The 18,842-nt window shown below is 51.3% G+C and overlaps 2 protein-coding genes across 3 annotated transcripts in view; both read left to right on the top strand.

Annotated features, from left to right (window-relative positions):
• The first annotated feature begins 4,201 nt into the window (after positions 1-4,201).
• The window catches only part of GNB1L (G protein subunit beta 1 like), a 66,616-nt gene continuing 51,975 nt past the window's right edge, over positions 4,202-18,842 (top strand). Inside the window, exon 1 of one of the 2 annotated variants that reach the window (XM_025858000.2) lies at positions 4,202-4,325. The gene's annotated coding sequence lies outside the window, so the exon portion shown is untranslated. Of the gene's footprint in view, positions 4,326-6,437; positions 6,510-18,842 lie in introns of those variants that run through there. The other variant, XM_025858003.2, reaches the window with a different exon arrangement.
• Positions 6,505-8,644, top strand: RTL10 (retrotransposon Gag like 10). The gene is given in 4 exon segments (XM_073889712.1): positions 6,505-6,757; positions 6,759-6,909; positions 6,912-6,984; positions 6,986-8,644. Coding segments are annotated over 4 exon segments (1,149 nt in total). The 5' UTR covers positions 6,505-6,610; the 3' UTR covers positions 7,764-8,644.

Genomic DNA, 18,842 nt, shown 5'->3' with positions numbered 1-18,842 from the left:
ATGCGCCCTGCCTGACCACTGCCTCTGGACCTCCTAACTCAAACACTCACATCTGGAACACAACACAAGTGGGTGCATTCCCAAAGGAGGGGCTGCAAGCTGGGTTGGGACTCTCAAGTTTATCATCCCTCAGGCAAGTCTTGGCCTCTATGAAGTCTAGCTTCTCCATCTGTGAAATGGGCTGACTCCTGCTTCATCATTCAATGAGAACCTTGCATTCACATTCTGGACCCTTGGTGGGCTCAGCAGAGTAAGCAGTGAAGATATACACAGAATAACTGTGTGGGTGAAAATGTCCTTCCCTGTTAATATATTTCAAGATCAATGTAATATACCATATCAATAGAAAGAAGGAAATAAACATGGTCATTTCAACTGATATGAAAAAAGCATGACAAAATTCAATACTTTTCCATGATATAACATTCAATAAACTAAGAATAGGAGGACATTTCCTCAATATGATAAAGGCCATATGCAAAAAATCCACAGCCAACATCACACTCAATGCTGAAAACTGAAAGCTTTGCCTCTAAGATCAGGAACAAGGCAAGGATGCCTGCTCTTGCCACTTCTATTCAACTTAGTGCTAGAAGTCCTAGCCAGAGCAATAAGACAAGAAAGAGAAATAAAGAAATTCAAACTGTAAAGGAAGAAGTAAAAGTATCTGTTCACAGGTGACATGACCTTCTATGTAGAAAACTCTAAAGAGTCCACAAAAACACTGCTAGAGCTAATAAATACAGTCTGCAAAGTTGAGGCATATAAAACCAACACACAAAAATAGGCTGCATTTCGATACACCAACCATGCGCAATCTGAAAAGGAAATTAAGAAAACAATCCTACTTATAATAACATCAAGCAGAATAAAATATATGGGAATAAATTTAACTAAAGAAGCAAAAGACTTGCACACTAAAAACTACAAAACATCACTGAAAGAAATTATAGAAGACTTAAATAAATGGAAAGACCTCCCATACTCATGGACTGGAAGACTTAATATCATTGAAATATCCATACTATACCAAGTGATATACAGATTAAAGGCAATCCCTATCAAAATCCCAACAGTGTTTTGTTTTGTTTTTTCAGAAATAGAGAAACCCATCCTAAAATTCATATGGAATCTCAAGGACCCCCAATAACCAAAATAATCTTGGAAAAAATGAGTGAAATTGGAGGATTCAAACTTCCTGATTTCAAAACTTATTATGAAGCTACAGTAATCAAGATTGTATGACATAGTGACAGACATAGACACCAATGGAATAAAATAGAGATCCCAGAAATAAACCAATGCTTATATTGTCAATTGATCTTTGACAAGGGTGCCAAGACTATTCAATGGGAAAAGGACAGTCTTTTCAACAAATGATACTGGGAAAACTGGATATCCACATGCAAAAAAATGAAGTTGGACCCTTATCTTAAACCAAGTTGTATAAAAAATAACTCAAATGGATCAAAGACCTAAACATAAGGGTTAGAACTATAAAACTCTTAGAAAAAAAAAAAACGGGGAAATTTCCATGACATTGGATTTGGCAATGATTTGGATATGACACCAAAATAACAAAAGAAAAAATGGGTAATTTGACTTTATCAAAATTTAAAAGTTTTGTGCCTCAAAGGAAACCATCAAGAGACTGAGAAGCCACAGAATGAGAGAAAATATTCACAAATTATATATCTGATGAGGGATTAATACCCAAAATTTACAAAGAACACCTACAACTCACCAACAACAAAACAAAAAAAAAAACAATTAAAAAATGGGCAAAGGACTTGAACAGAAACTTCTCCAAAGATATACAAATGGCCAATAAACACATGAAAGGATGCTGAATTTCAGTCATCGTTAAAATTAAAACCATGCAATACCACTTTACACCCATTAGGATGGCTATTATCAAAAACACACAAACAAATAAACAAACCCAGAAAAGAATAAGTGTTTGTGAGGATGTGGAGAAATTGGAACCCTTGTGCATTGCTGGTGGGAACATAAGATGATGCAACTGCTATGGAAAAGTTTGGCAGTTTCTCAAAAAGTTAAACATAGGATTACCATATGATTCAACTATTCCACTCCTAGCTATATACCTAAAAACAAAACGTGGTATGTACATATTATTGAATATTATTCAGCCTTAAAAAGGAACAAAAATTCTGATAGGTGCTACACTGTGAACCTCTTAAACATTATTCGAAGTGAAATGACAAATAATGTATGATTCCACTTAGATATGAGATACCTAGAGTAAGTAAATTAATGTAGACAAATTGGAATAGAGGTTACCAGAGGCTGGGACAGAGGTAGCGATGAGGAATTAGAATGGATACAATTTCTGTTTGGGGTGATGATAAAGTTCTGGAGATGGGTGGTGGTGAAGGTTGCACAACAGTGTGAATATACTTAATGCCACTGAATTGTACACCTAGAAATGGTTTTAAAAGGGTGAATTTTGTTATGTATATTTTACCACAATATACACATAGAAGATGGCCTGAATGAAAGAAAGCAATTTGAATCAAAAATGGTGATTTCTGATAGGCTGGCCTATTAGTTTTTTACACAAGCCTGCTGCCTGCTCTCTGCTGACCCGCCTTGAGTTGGCCTGAGCTGCCTAGTGCCTGAGGTAAGCCAAATTGTCAGGAACTCCCCCGCTCCTTTGAGGCAGGAAGTTTAAATTATCAGGTCAATTAGGAAAGATACAACCGAAAAATACAAGTTTCATTCACACTTCAAGGAGGCGTTTCCTGGCTGGGTGCCACTTTTATTATTTTTGGCGGAGGTGGCTGAAAGCCCCACAGACCCAAGTAAAGGTACAATGTGATCTTTGATTCGCGTTTCAAAGATCAAAGAGAGTGAGTTTGGGTGTAAATGCAGATAACATTTCAGAGATGGTTTCATGAAAGGAGTCATTAGACCAGGACAGAAAGGGAGCTGGTCTCTTACGTGTGTGTTCGCCTTGAGAAACATCTTTTTCCAGTGAATTCGGCTGCTGATGGCCCTAATAATTTCTGGCCTGCATCCAGGTCCTTGGCCTACAGGGCATTTGGTCTTTGGGCTGGGGGGCCGGCACCCCTCCCACCTCTTGTCTAGGCACCTTAAGCACACGGAGAGGAGACATGGGGCGGTGCACGCGAGCAGCACTCAACCTCATGCTCCACTCGCTTTTGCAAAGTCTCTGGGTGATGACTGGGCATGCCACTCCTGGGCAGCAAACTTGGCCTTGGCAGCCTGCCCTCATTGTCCTCTCTCGGTCCAGCCTCGACCGGGGTAGGCAGCACAAACCCACCCACTAGAAAACCCACAGGCTTGCCAGCCCCTAGGCATGCAGGTGGGGAGTCCTCACTGCCAGCCCTACCCTGCCCTGCCCTCCAGCTCCTGGGCCGGAGGTATGTAGAACCAGGCACTGGGTGGTGAGAGACACTTTCCATGGAAGCGCTACTGCCTCTCTATGCCCAAACCCTCCCTGATGCCCTCTGTCCCCAGCATCCCTTCTGACGTTCCGTAGCGCCCCAATGCCCAGCTGATGGAGGGCAGTGGCAATGGCTCAAACATCTCCGCTCAAGCATCTCTGGGGGAGCTAGGTGGGTGCCCGGCCCGTCCCTCCAGCTATCCGTTCCTCAGCCCCAGCGCGTTTCACGTCTGCCTGCGGGACACCGCCAGTCCTGGCCGCCCCACGCCTGCGAACGCCTCCTGAAACGCTCCAGGTACCTCGCGCGGCCGGGTTGAGCGCGCTCCCATGACTCCCCGCGCCGCACTGCTGCGCTGGCAGCGCCTGGAAGCGCCTGCGCGGTCCTGGGCCCCAAGGCTCAGGGCGCAGGCGCGGCCCTGCCGGGAGGCAGCGTAAAACATATGGGGCGGCGCGCGCACACAGGGGGCGTGGCTGCGCGACGTATTCAGCCTCTGAGCGCTGAGCGGGGTCGACCCGGTGTCGCTATCTTCGGCCGGAGGGTCAGGGGGGCGGCGGGAAACCGAGTTGCCGGCTGGGGCCGCGCCCCTCCATCTCTTCCTAACTACCAGTCCGCAGAGAAGCGCTCGGAGTCCCCGGACTGGGTCCCAGCTGTCCTTCCGAACGGCGAGCCTCAGTTTCTCGGTCCGCGCCGCAGACTGGGGAGATCCTGAAGTCATTTTCGGGTGCTTCCCGCGATCTTCGGAGGTCGCCCCCGCGCCCCGCCTCGCCTCACGGCGGCCGATATTGTTCTGCACTTTTTAGGTGGCACTTGGACTCGCCCTGAGAGGGAGACCGGTCCGCAGTCTCCAGCCGCAGATCCGTGGACCCTCTTCACGGACGCTTCGCGCAGCCTCAGGTAGGTCGGCTTCTTCTTGCAGGGGGACTTGTGAGCTCATTTCCCGGCGGTTTCCTGCATGGCGTTTGCGGGAGGGGTGGTGCAGTGGTCCGCCCTCCACTTGCTATGAGGCTTTGGGCACGTTATTCTATCCCCGGGGCCCCTCGTCTCCAGCGTTATCGGTGCTTTTTGGCTTTGCGGAGGCAAATGCGCGTGCGTCCTGGTACGTGCTCCTTGAGTAGAGCGCTGTGCAGTCCAGGAGAAGGGCCCAAATTCCTCAGTGTTAGGGTGGGGAGAGAAGGGATAGAGGTCAACAGACTGGTCGCCAAGGCGCCAAAGTGTTAAGAGACCCAGGCTTAGGAAGGTTCAGGCCCGTCAGGGCTGGCTGGTTGGAGCAAGGGAGCCTTCTCTCTCAGGCTGCGGGGGCCACACAGGCATGCTGATGAGCAGGCAGGGGACTGCTAGGGTTCTGATTGGGTTGGGATTTGGGGCTGGGAGGAAGCCAGGGCAGAGACCTGGGTAGTGTGCACTGTCTCCTGGGCATGGGATGTGGGTTTTGCATGCAGCCTGGCACTTAACCTCAGATTGGTGGCAGGAGCTGGGGTGTGGTTCGCAGTCACTGGTTTTCAGAATTCGATGAGGGACTGAACTGGACTCACAAGTGGACTGCATTTGTGTGCTGCCCCTTGGGCCACTGCCGCTGGCAGGCTCTGGCATATTCTTTTACTGTGTTAGGATGGGAAGGGCTTTCAGGTGGAAGAACCCCCACAGAGTGAGGGCTGTACCTGAGAGGTTCCAGAATGCTTGGGTGGCAAAGGTAGGTGCTCTTGGCCCTAGCAGCTTCGAGTGCTGCAGGCTACCCTGGGAGGTGCTCAGCAGAAAGACCAGCAGAGCTGTGTCTCCCTGGAGGAACTCACTCTAATGGGGATAGGAGAGATAAACACATGGGCAACTATGCGCAGAGGTGTGTGCAGGCCGTGGTGGCCCGACGTGAGTTGGTGGAGCATCAGGGTCTGTGTGGAGGAGTTGCAGAGTGTGTTCTGTGGTGGCTATGAGTGGACCTCCCTTTGCAGAGAGACTGAGGAGGAGGCCACTATCAGGCTGGGCAGTGTGAGAGCCCTGGGAGAGGGCTCCTAGTGTTGGAAGGGAACTGTATCTGGTGATGGTTGCAGCCTCCTTTTCCCCTGTGGGGCTCTTTGGGCTGCTCAGGGTTGGTGACCATTGCTCTCCAGGCCCTTTATAGCAGTGACTTTGGGGTGGTGAAAGAAGACATAGCAAGTGGAATTAAACTTGGGGGTTTGGAAGCTGGGCTGTCAATAGGAATGGGGACGCAGGGAGGTGGTGTTTGGGGGGGTGGCATTGCCAGCAGGCTACACTCTTGAGTGGTGAGGTGAGTCTGGAAAGCACGGGTGGGGAGGCTGGAGGGCACAGAGAATAGCAGGTCCCTAGGCTTCTGTTGGGCAGAAAGGTAGCACCTTCCAAGCTCCTAGTGCTTTGATGTTAAAGGATCTTGTGACGCTGTCTACTTACTTAACAGTCACAGTGTTTGGGGCGACTAGGTGACTGCTTCTTAGTGGATTGAAAGGTAGTTCATAACCAGCATGGTCATGTGTGATGGTTAAGCTGTGGTCTTTAGAGCCAGGTTCAGCTGCCTCCATCACTTACTGGTGGTTGGTGTGTGGCCGCAGACAAGTGAGTTCACTCACCACTCTGCCTCTGGTACGATGAGAGTACCAGCCTCATCAGGGGGTCAGTGTTTGGCACAGATAGAGCACTCAGTAAAAGGTAGCTACTGTTCGTTCTCCTGAAACTCCCTGACAGCCAGCCAGCCCATCCAAGGAAACCCTGGGGGTTCCAATCTGGCCCCCCTTCCTTCTCCTGGGACTGACAGCATCTGCCATCACGCCTTGCCCATGAAACATCACAGGTGGCATTTGCCCACCTTCTCAGACCTCCCAGCCCTGCCTCCTGGGCCTCCTTCCACTCAGAGCTCCTGGTTGGGTACCTGGGGTTTGCCTGCTTAGTGCCTCCTCCTGCTGCCCAGTGGAGGTGGTTGGGCCTGGTTCCCGCTCTTCCCCACCTTGTTTTTGGACAGATTGCCTTGGATGGTGGCCTGCATCTGACAGTCCCATCAGCTCTTCTCAGCGCTCCTGAGGCCACAGCTGTCAGCTCCTCTGACCCTCAGCACTTGCCTGGAACGCCTGGGTTTGCCACACCCCTTTTCAGCCCATCTCTGTCCTGTTGTGTCATGCCCACCCTCCCCGCTGTGCTGTCTCTTCCTTTCTTCCTCCTTCCTCTTATAGTCGATGTGGCAACTCCCCTCTGTTCCCAGCATGCCTCTTGGCCGGCGCCATTGGCAGGGCCCTTGCAATCCCATCCGGGCAGCAGCCTATTACACCAACGCACACCCTTGGCAGCAGATGGACCAGGTCTCTCCTGGGGTCACATATGCCCCCCCTAGTGGATCCCTGGATTGAGCGGCCCTGCTATGGGGACCCTGTGTGTGCACGCACGACCTTGGAGCAGAAGAACACGGCCATTAGTGCTCCTGGCAGTAAGCCCACAGAAAGGGGGCCCCCGGCTCTGCACATGCCTGGCCCATGGCCCCCAGGGTGGACTTCCACTGGGTGCCAGTCTCATACCCACGCACCTTTGATGGCTCCCCAGGGCTTCTGGACCAATATGTCCTTTTGCTTTGAGCACTATCAGGACAACCTCACCTGCATCTTCGAGATCCTAGGGCACCTGATGGACTGAGCCCAGGTGTGGGCAGCCCCCTACGTCGATGGGGACCTGCCCCTTCCTGACAATTATGAGCTCTTCTGCCAGGATCTCAAGGAAGTTGTTCAAGACCTGAACAGTTTCACTGAGTACCATGCTGTAGCACCTTGCTTCCTGCCTCGAGCCAGCCACCAGTGGCCTCCAGAGCTGCCTGTGGTGAAGCAGTACTTAGCTAGGTACTCAGAGGCCCTGGCACTCAACATTGGTGCTGTCCCAGTTGCTGTGGCCACCCCTGCTGTTTGTAGTTCCAACTTGACATCCAGAAATACTCTCCCTGAACAGCAGTGGGCCAAGGAGAACAGCCCTGGGTCTGTGGAGTCCTCCATCTTGTCTACTTTTACATGCAGCACTGATCCTGGTCCTGTGGGGCCAACCTCGTCCCAGGCAGGGGAGGTGACCCCTACATCTGTCCCTGTACTTTCAGGATCTGCTAACCTGCCTGCTCAGAAACCAGATCCAGTTCCACCAGGGGGTCCAGAACCCCAGAAGACAGAGGAGGAGGTTTCTGAGACAGAGGTAGACCAGGAGACATCCTTAGGTACCCCACAGTGCGTGGTGAACACCTCAGAGGCCCCAGGAGACCTAACAGTTTCCCCACTCCCCACCCCACAGCCCTGGATTCTGCACACAGCCCAGGCAGATGCAACAGTGCTCCTTGTGATGGAGTGGGCTACATAGTTGAGGACCCCCACAGCCCTTCAACAGGATGGGGTGGCTTTCCCAGATATTGCCGTATCCACTTGTTTTATTGCTGGGCAGGAGCTGCACCTGTTTGGGCTCTGCTCTGAGCCCTTGTCTCCTTCACCACCCCACCACCTGTTATAGCAGAATATTGGGCTCTATGCTGTGCCTCTCATCCTCTGACTTCCCCAGTGGCCCAGAAGCTGCCTCCTCAGCTGCATTTCCACTGGTTGGACAGAGTTTCATACAGCAGTCCTCATCAGATATTTGTATGTCTTTATAACCGCTCCACTCCCCAGAGCCCTTTGTTCAATGTTGGCTGGACTAGGTCTGCCATGTCAGCCCTATTTGGATCTGTCCCTGGATGGTGTCTCTGCTTTGGCCCCCTTCCCCATCTTGGCTCCCTGTGACCTCTGTCCTCTGGACTGGAATTTAAGGAAGGCTGCATGGAGGAAGCAGCCACTTTGATCCTTTAGTATGAGTGGGATGGCAGAGAAAAATGCTTCCCTATGGGTTTACCAGCAGCCTTGGCCAACTAGGGAGGTGAGATACAGACCTCCTTGCCAGTCTAATTCAGTGTCAGGCATTTTCCCCTTTTGTATATTAAGATTGCAGTTATGCCTGGTTTTCTTCAGAAGTTGGCATGAATTTCTGTGTCTCAGTGCCTTTGCCCATGTTGCCCTCCCACTTTCTGCTCTTCAGCAATCCCTGCCTCCCTGCCCACTCTTACACATTGCTGACTCAGCACTTAAACCATAACGCTATAAATGACTTGTATCTTTGGGTAGACTATGAGCCCCTAGGGCAGGGGCTCCATCTTGATCAGCTTTGCATCCCTGGTACACAATTTGGTACTCATTAAACATATGTTGAATTTATGGCTCAGCTTGTGGTGTGGTGGCTGCTGATGAGCAGACCCTTATTTTGTTAGCCGGAACACTGTTGCCTATTCTGTCGGGAACAGGCTAGGCCCTAGCCATGAGTGCTCTAGGTCGGTGTTGGAGGTGTGGTTTCTGGTGGGGGCTTTGAGAATTGAAGAGTCTGGTTGAAGGACGGAGTTAGGACTGGCAGGTAGAGTGTGGTTTTGAGAACTGACTTCCTAGAGCTGGAGGTGAAGTGAGGAGCAGGCAGCAGACCAGAGCTATGAGGCCCCGGGGCCAGAGGATTGGAATGAAAAAAGACCTGTACTGTACAAGGATGGGTTTTCTAATAATGAGAACTGGGCTCAGAAGCTCCCTTAAACCAAATTTAACACAGGATGGGTACAGTGTATCTACCCAGAGGAACAATTAGATAAGAGTGTCAAGTCTCTTCAGTTTTATAATTGTGGAAACACTTTCCTGGAAAGTAGGAAGAAAAAATAAATAGAAATGTGAACTGCTACTAAAACTAGTTATTTTAGAGAAAAATTAGTAATAAACATCTGGTAAAAATTTTTAAAATAGACATGTTGGGATTATTCAGTAATTGTCACTTTAAAAGGCTCTGGGTTCAGATGGTTTTATGCGTGAGCTATTTTAAGGCACAGATGCCTTGTAAATAAAACAGTTGCAAGTCTTAGAAATAAGTGGGAAGCTGATATAACCCTAAAAGCAAACAAGCAAGCTAACAGAAGAAATCACTGTGCAGCCTTGATTCTGATCAAGTGTGGGAAATCCCTGCACATTGTAACTCAGCCCCAGATGCACTGCTGCCCCTCCACACTATTGCTCAGTTCTGGACCCTCCTTTTTCAAACCCAGCTCAGACTGCTTCCCACCCCCACCCACTGGCCTACCAGTGGGTCTGATATTGTTGACCATATCTTTTGAGTTGGTAAGATGTCTCTGACAAGAGAACCTGGGGTTACTCTCTGGAGTGATGGCCCAGTCACTTAGTTGACATCCCCACTGTTGCTAGCCTCTGTGCAGGACACCTTTCTCATCTACATTTAGTGGACTTGAAGTGAATCCCTTTCAGCTCAAGATTGCCATCTTCCCTTCTGACTGCCCCCCCCCCGCCCCTGCCGCCATTACCATCTCCCTTGGGCCCCAGACAGCTCCTGCCAGCTTGGTTTGTAGTCTGGCATACCTCTCCTCAGGGCCAGCTCTCCCAAGGCAGGCCCAAGGGGATCTGTGGTGAGGCCAGATGACCTGTCTTTTAATTTGGAAAATGGGCCCTATTGTGGCTGGGCTCTCATCACAAAGGAAAAGAAACGAGGGCAGGGCCTTAGAGGCAAAGGCAAGGTTGCCAGTTCTTGGGTGCCCTTGTGGGTGGGATCAGGAGAGAATGGGAGGGCTCTGGCATGGCCTTGCAGATAGGCAGTGCATATGGTGTTGCAGAGTGACAGTTTCATTGGCAGCCATTGCTGTGCCCTGTCTTTGGGCAGATGCAATGACCTAGCCGCTTTCCTGTTCTGAGCAAGGAGAAGGAACAGAGAGCCAGCAGAGGAGGCCCTGCCATGCATGACGGGAGGAAGATCCTTGGGTCATTCGCCACTCCCAGCTCTTCACACACAGGTGGGCTAAAAGAGGCTGCTCCTGGGAGCAGGACAATCTGGCAGGGTTTGCTGGCTCTGCTCAGGGTCTGGCCGATGTGCTGGGGTCTGCCTACCGGATCATCGTGCCCGTCCCATACTTGGCCTTGGAAATAACCTGGAGATTTTATTTCCTAAAGATAGGACACAGTGGGCACTATGGAAGGGTTTTTAAAGTACATGTCTCCAAGGAAAATTTAACACCAGAAGTATTACGGATACGGTCCTATGAGAGAACTTTTTGTAAAGCTGCAACAATGAAAATACTTGGAATTGGTGTGGGTGGATGAACAGAGGAGAATAGAAAACTTTGAAATAAAGCCAAATAAATGCAGGAATTTAGTTCATACTGAAGGTATTGTTTCAAATTAATGGGGGTGAAATGGATTATTTAGTAAAAGGAGTTGGAACAACTGGTTAGCCATCTGGAAAATAGTAAAACTGCATATCCACCTCACTCTGTGCCAGGCTTCACTCCAGATGGATTAAAGATTTCAATATTTAAAAACATAAAAGTACTACAGGGAGGTATGGGTGATTTTTTTTTTTTTCTGCCTGTGATCCCAGAACTTTAAAAGTTCTAGGTATCCAGAATTGCTGAAGGTATGGAGAAAGAAGCTTTTTCCTGCTGTTGGTGGGAATATCAAATACTACAGTTCACCCACGTAACATTTCTAAGTACACACACCCTGACCACTTGCCTATGTGCAGATGGCTGTTGTTCTTCCTCAGTGTGGGGCTTCAGAGCATGGACTTGAGCTTGGTCACACCTTGCCTCCACTTGCAAGCTCATGGTCTGTGGTGTCACCTGACCTCATAAGGCGGTGGGAAGATCGAATGAGATAAAGCCTGTGCAGTGGCTGGAGCCCTGTCAAGTGCCTAGTGGGCACTCACTGCATTAACAGCAAAGCTGGAAACAACCCAAAGACCCTATAGTATGGAGTGAGGTAAATAGAGCTGTTGTCCTGTAACATCAGTCAGGTTGAGCCAGATTGTGCTGCAGTCAAAACCTCCCAAGTCTCACTACTCATCTGTCACAGACCAGCTGGGGTGGCCCTTGCCCATTGCAGAGGACCTGTGCTGACAGGAGTTCACTGGACACATTCTCCACAACCACAGAGGCAGGAGAAAGATCACAGTGAACCACAAGTGATACTTATCCCTCCTTTTCCATTACAGTGGCCAAAGGAAGCTGCCAAACCACACCTGAGTTCTGAGGGATGAGCGGCTAATCCTCCCGTGGGGTGGGGCCATCAGCATGGAGAAGGTGAACCTGATGCTCAATAGTGACCCTAACCTGTCGCCAGAGTGGGGGCAGGCCTGCATCAATACCCGTGGAAAGATGCCTGTGAGCTTACTAAGGCTGCGGGGCTTAAACAACAGAATGTATTTCTCCCAGTTCTGGAGGCTAGAAGCCCAAGATCAAGGTGCTGGCAGGGTTGTTTCTCCTGCGGTCTGTCCCCTTGGCTTGTGATGGCCATCTGCTCCCTGTGTCCTCAACATGGTTGAGGCCACAAGGTGGTCTCTGTGCCTGTCCTAATTTCCTCTTATAAGGACACTAGTCCTATTGGATTAGGGGCCACCCATATGACCTCATTTAACATTAATTTTCTCTTTAGAGGCCCTGTCTCCAAATAGAGTCACATTCTGAGAGGGTAGGGGCTAGAACTTCAACTTCAGGTGAATTTGAGGTCGGGGGGGGACACAATTTGCCCATAATAATGCCCAGGATGGATTTCTTGTTTTTCATTTTTGCAATTTCCAACAATGTTATGGTGAGCACCCTTTGGGCATCACCGAGTGGTGGGGTGCAGAGCCTCTCCAGGCCACAGCAGCAGAACATGCTGGGAACGCTTATTTCAGAAATCTTTGCCTGCCTGAGGGTAAAAAGACATTACCCTGTATTTCCCAGTTTTAATGTTTTGCCTTTTACATTGACTCTCAAGGCAGCTTGTGACTAATGGCGTGGTGTGCAGAGGGCTCTGCCGTGGTCATCAGATTGCCAGTGACGGGCAGGGCCCCTCCACCCATCTGTGCCAGACATGTAATAGGAGTGGGAATCGGTTTGAGATGTGGAGCCGCTGAGTTTGGGGGCTTGTGTTTTCCACAGTGTGACCTATTCTACCCTAACGAGTAGAGGCCCCTTTCCCCAGGTTAAGGATACCAAGCTGGCCCAGCCTGTCCATGGTGCCATCCTTCTCATACATGCCTAGCTCTCTGGTCTGGTCTGTCCTCACCAATGATCTAGCTTTATAGGGAGTCTTTATAGCGAGTCTTCATTATTTGGTAGAGAAATGTTCCCACCTCCCCCTCCCCTCCACTGACACCTTGTTCTTTAAGTTGTCTTGGCTAGTTTTTTTTTTTTTTAAGATTTTTTATTTACTTATTTGAGAGAGAGAATGAGAGATAGAAAGCACGAGAGGGAAGTGGGTCAGAGGGAGAAGCAGACTCCCCGCTGAGCAGGGAGCCCAATGCGGGACTCGATCCTGGGACTCCAGGGTCATGACCTGAGCCGAAGGCAGTCGTTTAACCAACTGAGCCACCCAGGCGCCCTGTCTTGGCTAGTTTTAAGAACACATGTCATCATAAGCACAGGATGGTACAGGGGACCATGGCGTGTCCGTTGCTTGCCTCCAGCGGTGGTCAGTCCTTATCTTGGGGGTGCTGTGTTGGTGGACTGCCTGGCCAAGTGAGCTGTGCCGGACAGCGGGAGTCCTGAGCTCACTTTCTCTTTGGGCTGTGGCGTCCTCATTTGTAAATGGGCAACATGATCTCTCTGTTACAAGGGTGTTGATGGTGAGCCTGGGAGGAGTCCCTGGCCTGCAGGGTGCCCTTGGCAGCCCATTCCTTCTCTCCTGGCCTCAGGGCTATACAGCCAGGGCTGGGGCCTGTGGGTGGTGGGTGCTCATCCACTTGCCAGGTGGGGCCACCGGACGGTGGAGAGGAACATTCTGGTCTGCTCTCCACCTGTGTGCCTGAGCATCACGGGGCCTGGGCTAACAGCCCACACTCTGCCACACAGCTGGCGAAGTGTGGGTCCTTTCTGGTCAGTGTAGGGACGCCTGGCCCTGGGAGTGCCACATCTCATGCCCCATGGGGTCCTCAGTGCAGAGCGTCGTTCACCTTGACACTTTTGCACCATAGCCAAGGTTTTCTGAAGGCCATGGGTGGGGAGATGGGCAGCCTGTGAGGGCCTGCAGGGTAGGGGAATCCAGGAAGCATGGGGTGGCCAGGCACCTGATCCAGTGTGCTGTCCCCTAGGGCATGGCAGCCTTCCTACCACCAAGACCCTGTGTTCCTCTCCCTGAAAATCAGGGTGCAAATGGGAGCCATGGATGGTGACGGCCAGGAGGGTAACTCCGGGGCCAGTGCAGCTCTGCCCTGTGTTCCCACCCTGCTCCAGGTGCCCACTTCACAATGCCCACCATGGCCTCCTGGTCCCTATCATCATGTCCCCTGCCTCCATCCCCCTCCATCCCCCTCTACCCCCCACAAGTTGCTGAACTTTTGCAAGGCTCCCTTTGCTGCCTGTGTAAGGGAGAGAATTTCTGCCTTGCATGTGCTTGGAGGCGGCAGGCAGGCCCCTCAGGGCTACCATCACTGTCCCTGATCCTTCCCTCTCCCAAGGCTTCAATCAGGCGCTGCCAGTGACTGTTAGTGCCCGTGCACACATGTGAATGTGTGCACCTAGACACATGTGTGTGCACAGACCACACAGCCCATTGTGAACATGTGGTGTCTCTGTGGGCACGTAATTTGTACATCTGTGAGTGTGTGTGTTAGGTGGATGGGGGGCCTCCCCTGCCCGAGGTAGCCCCTGTCACAGGAGCAAACACATGCATCCCTATCAGAAAGTGTATCACCTTCACCATGGTTACAGACCCCCTCTCCAAGTGGGATCAGGTTCCCAGGAGCTGCCTGGGCACTAGCCCATGGGGATTGGCCTACTCCGTACCCAAGGTGAGAGTTGTCTGGGTGCTGTCGTCAGCACTGGGCGGTAGGCTGCCATGGACCAGAGCTCATGGCGGATATGGGCCCCAGGGGCTGGTGCGTGGGAATGGTCACACTTCCTGTAAAACAGCGAGCTTTTCCGTGTGTTCACCAGGGACAAAAATGCTGCTGGCCTGGCTGGCGTCCCACCCCTGCCTGTAAGTCTGTGGGGGCAGGCTGGCTGAAAATGCCCCTGAGTTGGACTTCCTTCCTGCCATCTTGCCAGGCTCCCTGGACCTGCTCCTGGGGGTGATGGGCGTCCTAGCTGCAGCTTGAGGTGCCTGTTTGTGGGGTGGCCCTGCCTGCCCGCCTCTGTCACCCAGCAGCCCCTCTCCCTGGCCTTTCCTTTCAGTTTAGCAAGATTGGCCTGTCCCCCGTCCCAAGCAGAAGTCTCAGTGGCCCAGCTCCGAAGCCCCTGCTGGCTGTGCGGCACATGGCCACACCTCACGCACTGCAGCTGCTAGTTTGTCAGATATCACTGTGCCTTTGTCCATGAGGCTCCGTCTTGCTGCCCCAGTGCAGTGTAACCCTGCCAGGCAGAGCACCCAGCAGGGACTTGGCTGTGGTGTGGCAGGGCAGGACAGGCGTGCTGGTGGGAGGGCCGTGCTCACCTCTGCCTGGGCACCCATCATACCACATGGGCCTTGACCCCTGCAGAGGAGCCAGGTCCCAGGGGATGTGGCTGTACTTGGCCTCCATTGCCCTCTCCTCCAAACACAGTGGAGCCCTTCCAGAAGGGGTGCTCGCACACCTGGCAGGATGAATGTCTAGACACAGTGTGGGGCACTGCCGGGTTTACTGCAGCCAAGGAGCTCCTATGGGGCCTGGGACAGTCCTGCCTGAGGTCGTGAATCTTCCTGGACAGGGCACCTTCCCCCTCAGAGGAGCCAGGAATGCATGCGTTTTGCAGGAGCAGAAGGTCTCCATGTTATGGAGTAAGTGACTTGCTGCTCTTGGGCAGAACAAGAAGCTTCAGGCCAAGGATGGAGGTTGCTGTCAGTCTGTCCCCCAAGGGCCTTCAGGAGTGCAGTACCCTTGACTACCACAGAAGCCTGTTGTTTCTACAGCTGTCCCCCAGATCTGCTTTGCAGCCTTTCTGGCCCATGGGGAGTTGCCCTACCCATACTTGAAGCTTGGAGGGGGCTCCTGGCAGCTGGGCTCTGCGGTTTTCTCAGTACACTCAAGAAACAGCCAGCACAGGGCCCTGTGGAACCTCAGGCCACCATCACCTGCTGCTCCTGGGACACGGCTGTGCCAGAGGCAGGCAGGCCTGGGACTGGCCTTTGGTCCCTTAAGAGAAGGGCTGCTGGAGGGTATTCTTTACACCCTCTCACCCCCGCGCCATACGCACCCCTGCGCCGTACACATCAGTCACTGGGAGAGGTGGGGATGGCTACCGTTGGGGTGTGCACTTGCTGCCCAGGGGGAAGGCGGGTGCAGGGATGGTGCCAGGCTCCCACCTCCCCAGTGGACTCTGAGGCCTGTGGTGTGCAGGGCTGCTCATAGCACTGTCCTCCCTCCCAGGCGGGGCTGGCCGTGCTGCGTCCCCAGAACCCCTCCCTGGATCTGTATCTTTGAAGCCACGGATACTGACAGAGGATTCAATGAATCCAAGGTCGCCAGTCGGGCGTTGACAGATGCCCGGCCACGATACTATTTCTGATTTAATAACCGAATGGGAGGCTGGCCCTTGGTAATAATTAGGGCTAATTACTGAGGAGGTGTTGACAGACGGGCTGAGAGGAAACAAACTACCTTTATCCCCGGGCTTAGAGTCAGATTACCGGCCCAGTGCTATCTGCCCCTCAGAAAGTAGACGCTTCAATCACTCACCGAGGCTTCAAAGGGGAAAGGGCCCTGACAATGCATGGGGTTTGGAAAGGAGCTATGAAGTGCGCCTTTGACTCCGAATCGCCAAACGGAGCCCCATTCCAGAAATGGTTTCTTTGTGAAGTTTGAGTTACCCCCGGCAAACCTGCCTCCCTGGCTCGGGGCCGGGGAGGGGTGCAGTGGGCGCAGGCTGGGCGCAGGCTGGGACTGGCCCGCCCTGTCCTGATCCCTCCTAGGCTGGGCCTGTGCTTGGCAGCCCACGGGGCCTGAGCAGGGAGGTGCAGCATGCTTTCCTTGGCGCAGGGAGTGTGTCCAGTTCTTTGTGGCTGTGAGCCGCAGGTAACGGGATAGGGATCTTACTATCTCAGCAGGCTTGTTCCTTCCCTTGTCTCATCTGGACATGCTTTCTTTTCTTTTCTCTCTCTCTTTTTTTTAAGATTTTATTTATTTATTTGACAGAGACATAGCGAGAGAGGGAGCACAAGCAGGGGGAGTGGGAGAGGGAGAAGCAGGCCTCCCGCCGAGCAGGGAGCCTGATGTGGGGCTCGATCCCAGGACCCTGGGATCAGACCTGAGCCAAAGGCAGACACTTCACGACGGAGCCACCCGGGCACTCCTGGACATGCTTTCTAAAGCTGTTGTGGGCAGGTCTAAGCTCTCTGGTTTGGTTTGGTTTTTTAAGGGGGGAGGGGCAGAGGGAGAGGGAGAGAGAATCTCAAGCAGGCTCCCTGCCCAGTGCAGAGCTTGATCTCACAACCCTGATCATGACCTGAGCCGAAATCAAGAGTCAAGACGCTTAACTGACTGAGCCACCCAGGTGCCCTGTAGTCGGGGCTCTCTGGAAGGGACTGTGCCCTTGGCCTTATTTATGGCAGGACCACCCCTCTGGGGCCTGGGCGTCACTCACAGGGCTGCCCCCACCCTTAGCTTGAGTGATGAGCCAATGCTGTGGATGGGACACTGACCCCCAGGGGCCTCAGCGATACGGTGACGACTTAGAACAGGGTTGTCCTAAGTTGTAGGCTGGTTTCTTATGCCTGTATGTGCACCTACTGACTCCTCTGGGACTCCCTGCATTTCAAAGACCATGGAGGGCAGTGGTCAGACCTCCATTCCCCTGGTGGGAAGCAGCAGCCCTGGGAAGTTTCCCAGTGACCTGGCCTGGACCGCCCAGGTCGCTGTGTCTGTGATGTGGCTTTGAAGGGCCAGTTCTGGGACTCTTGCTGTAGTCTGTCCTGACCACAAAGGCAGGAGGGTGATGAAGCAGTACTCAGGACGGGCCTGTCCAGAGAGCATCTTTCTGGTTTCAGGTGTAGCCTGGGAGGCACAAAGTAAGTGGGTCTCTGTTCCTGCCAGCCTGGAGGACCAGCCACTTCAGAGGTTTCCCACTTGGATGGCTCTATACTTCAAGGAAAGAATGAGCTGGTCTGGCTGGTGGAGAGCAGTCTTGTTAGATCAGCATTCTTCCTTTCCCTGGCACGCTGCTCTGCTTCTGGAAGTGACCATGGTGGTGATGATGATGATGGTAAAAGTCATCAGCTAGTTTGCTTAGCTATTAGGGGCACTATTGATGAATTTAAATCTACTTCTGTGAGGGCAAAAATAGAATGGTGAATTATTTTAAATGGGATAAGCCCTTAAAAATTGGCATTAAATCTGTTTAAAGTCATCTAAGTGGAATTAGAAATTGTCTCTAAGCCAGAAAAGTCCAAGCAGGAAACTGGGTTTTCATAATGTGTTAGCAGTAACTCCAATTGACTGTAGCTTGAGAAAAAATAGCACAATATTGTCTAATATATTTTATTTGAAAAACAGCATCCCAGAAAATGGCCAAGAGAGCAGTGGCCCAGTACATTAACTTGTACACAAAAGTGTGCTTGAGCCCTTTTCTCTTCTTATTAACATCTTACGTGATTAGCATTGTACAGTTGTCTCAGTTGTGAACCAACACTGATACATCATTAGTGACTTAAGTCCATATTTATTCAGATTTCTTGAGCTTTTACCTAATGTCCCCCTTCTGTCCCAGGATGCCATCCAGGGCATCACATTACATTTAGTTGTCAGGTGTCCTTAGTCTCCTCTGGGCTGTGACAGTTTCTTAGACTTCCCCTATTTGTATAGCCTTGACAGTTTTATGGGGTACCAGTCAGGTCTTTTGTAGAATGTTCCTCAGCTAGGATATGTCACGTGTTTTTCTCATGATTAGACTGGGGCTGTGGGTTTCCGGGAGCCAGCCCTCAAAGACAAAGCACCATCTCATCACATATTAATGGTACATGCTGTCAAAATGACATTACTGCCTTGGTCACCTGGCTGAGGTAGTGGTTGTCAGGTTTCCTCTCTGTGAAGTTAGTCTTTTCTTTCCCTTTAGACTGTCCTCTTAGGAAGGAAATCAGTATGGGCAGCCCCTCACAAGGGGTGGAAGTTCTGCTCCACATCCTTGAAGGCCGAGTATCTACACAAATTATTTGGAATTTTCCTGCATGCAAGATTTGTCTACTCTCCCATTTATTTATTTCTTCAATCATTTTATTATATCAATATGAACTCATGAATATCTGTTATTAATATGATCGTTACTATGAAATGTACTTAGAGTGAGTCTTAACACCTGTCTTCACCAGCACCACCACAATCCCAACATAGAAACTGATCCATTACCTCAGAACTTTCCTCCTGCTCCCCCTTGGTGGTCAGCCTCTCCCCCCACTCCTGGCCCCCAGCCACTGCCCACCTGTG

Source organism: Callorhinus ursinus, unplaced genomic scaffold (genome assembly GCF_003265705.2).
Source record: "Callorhinus ursinus isolate GAN/ISIS: 27379988/994484 unplaced genomic scaffold, GSC_fseal_2.0 scaffold115, whole genome shotgun sequence".
Classification (NCBI taxonomy): Eukaryota; Metazoa; Chordata; class Mammalia; order Carnivora; family Otariidae; genus Callorhinus; species Callorhinus ursinus.
Note: the sequence above shows the minus strand (reverse complement) of the source record. Positions and strands in the feature narration are given on the sequence as shown.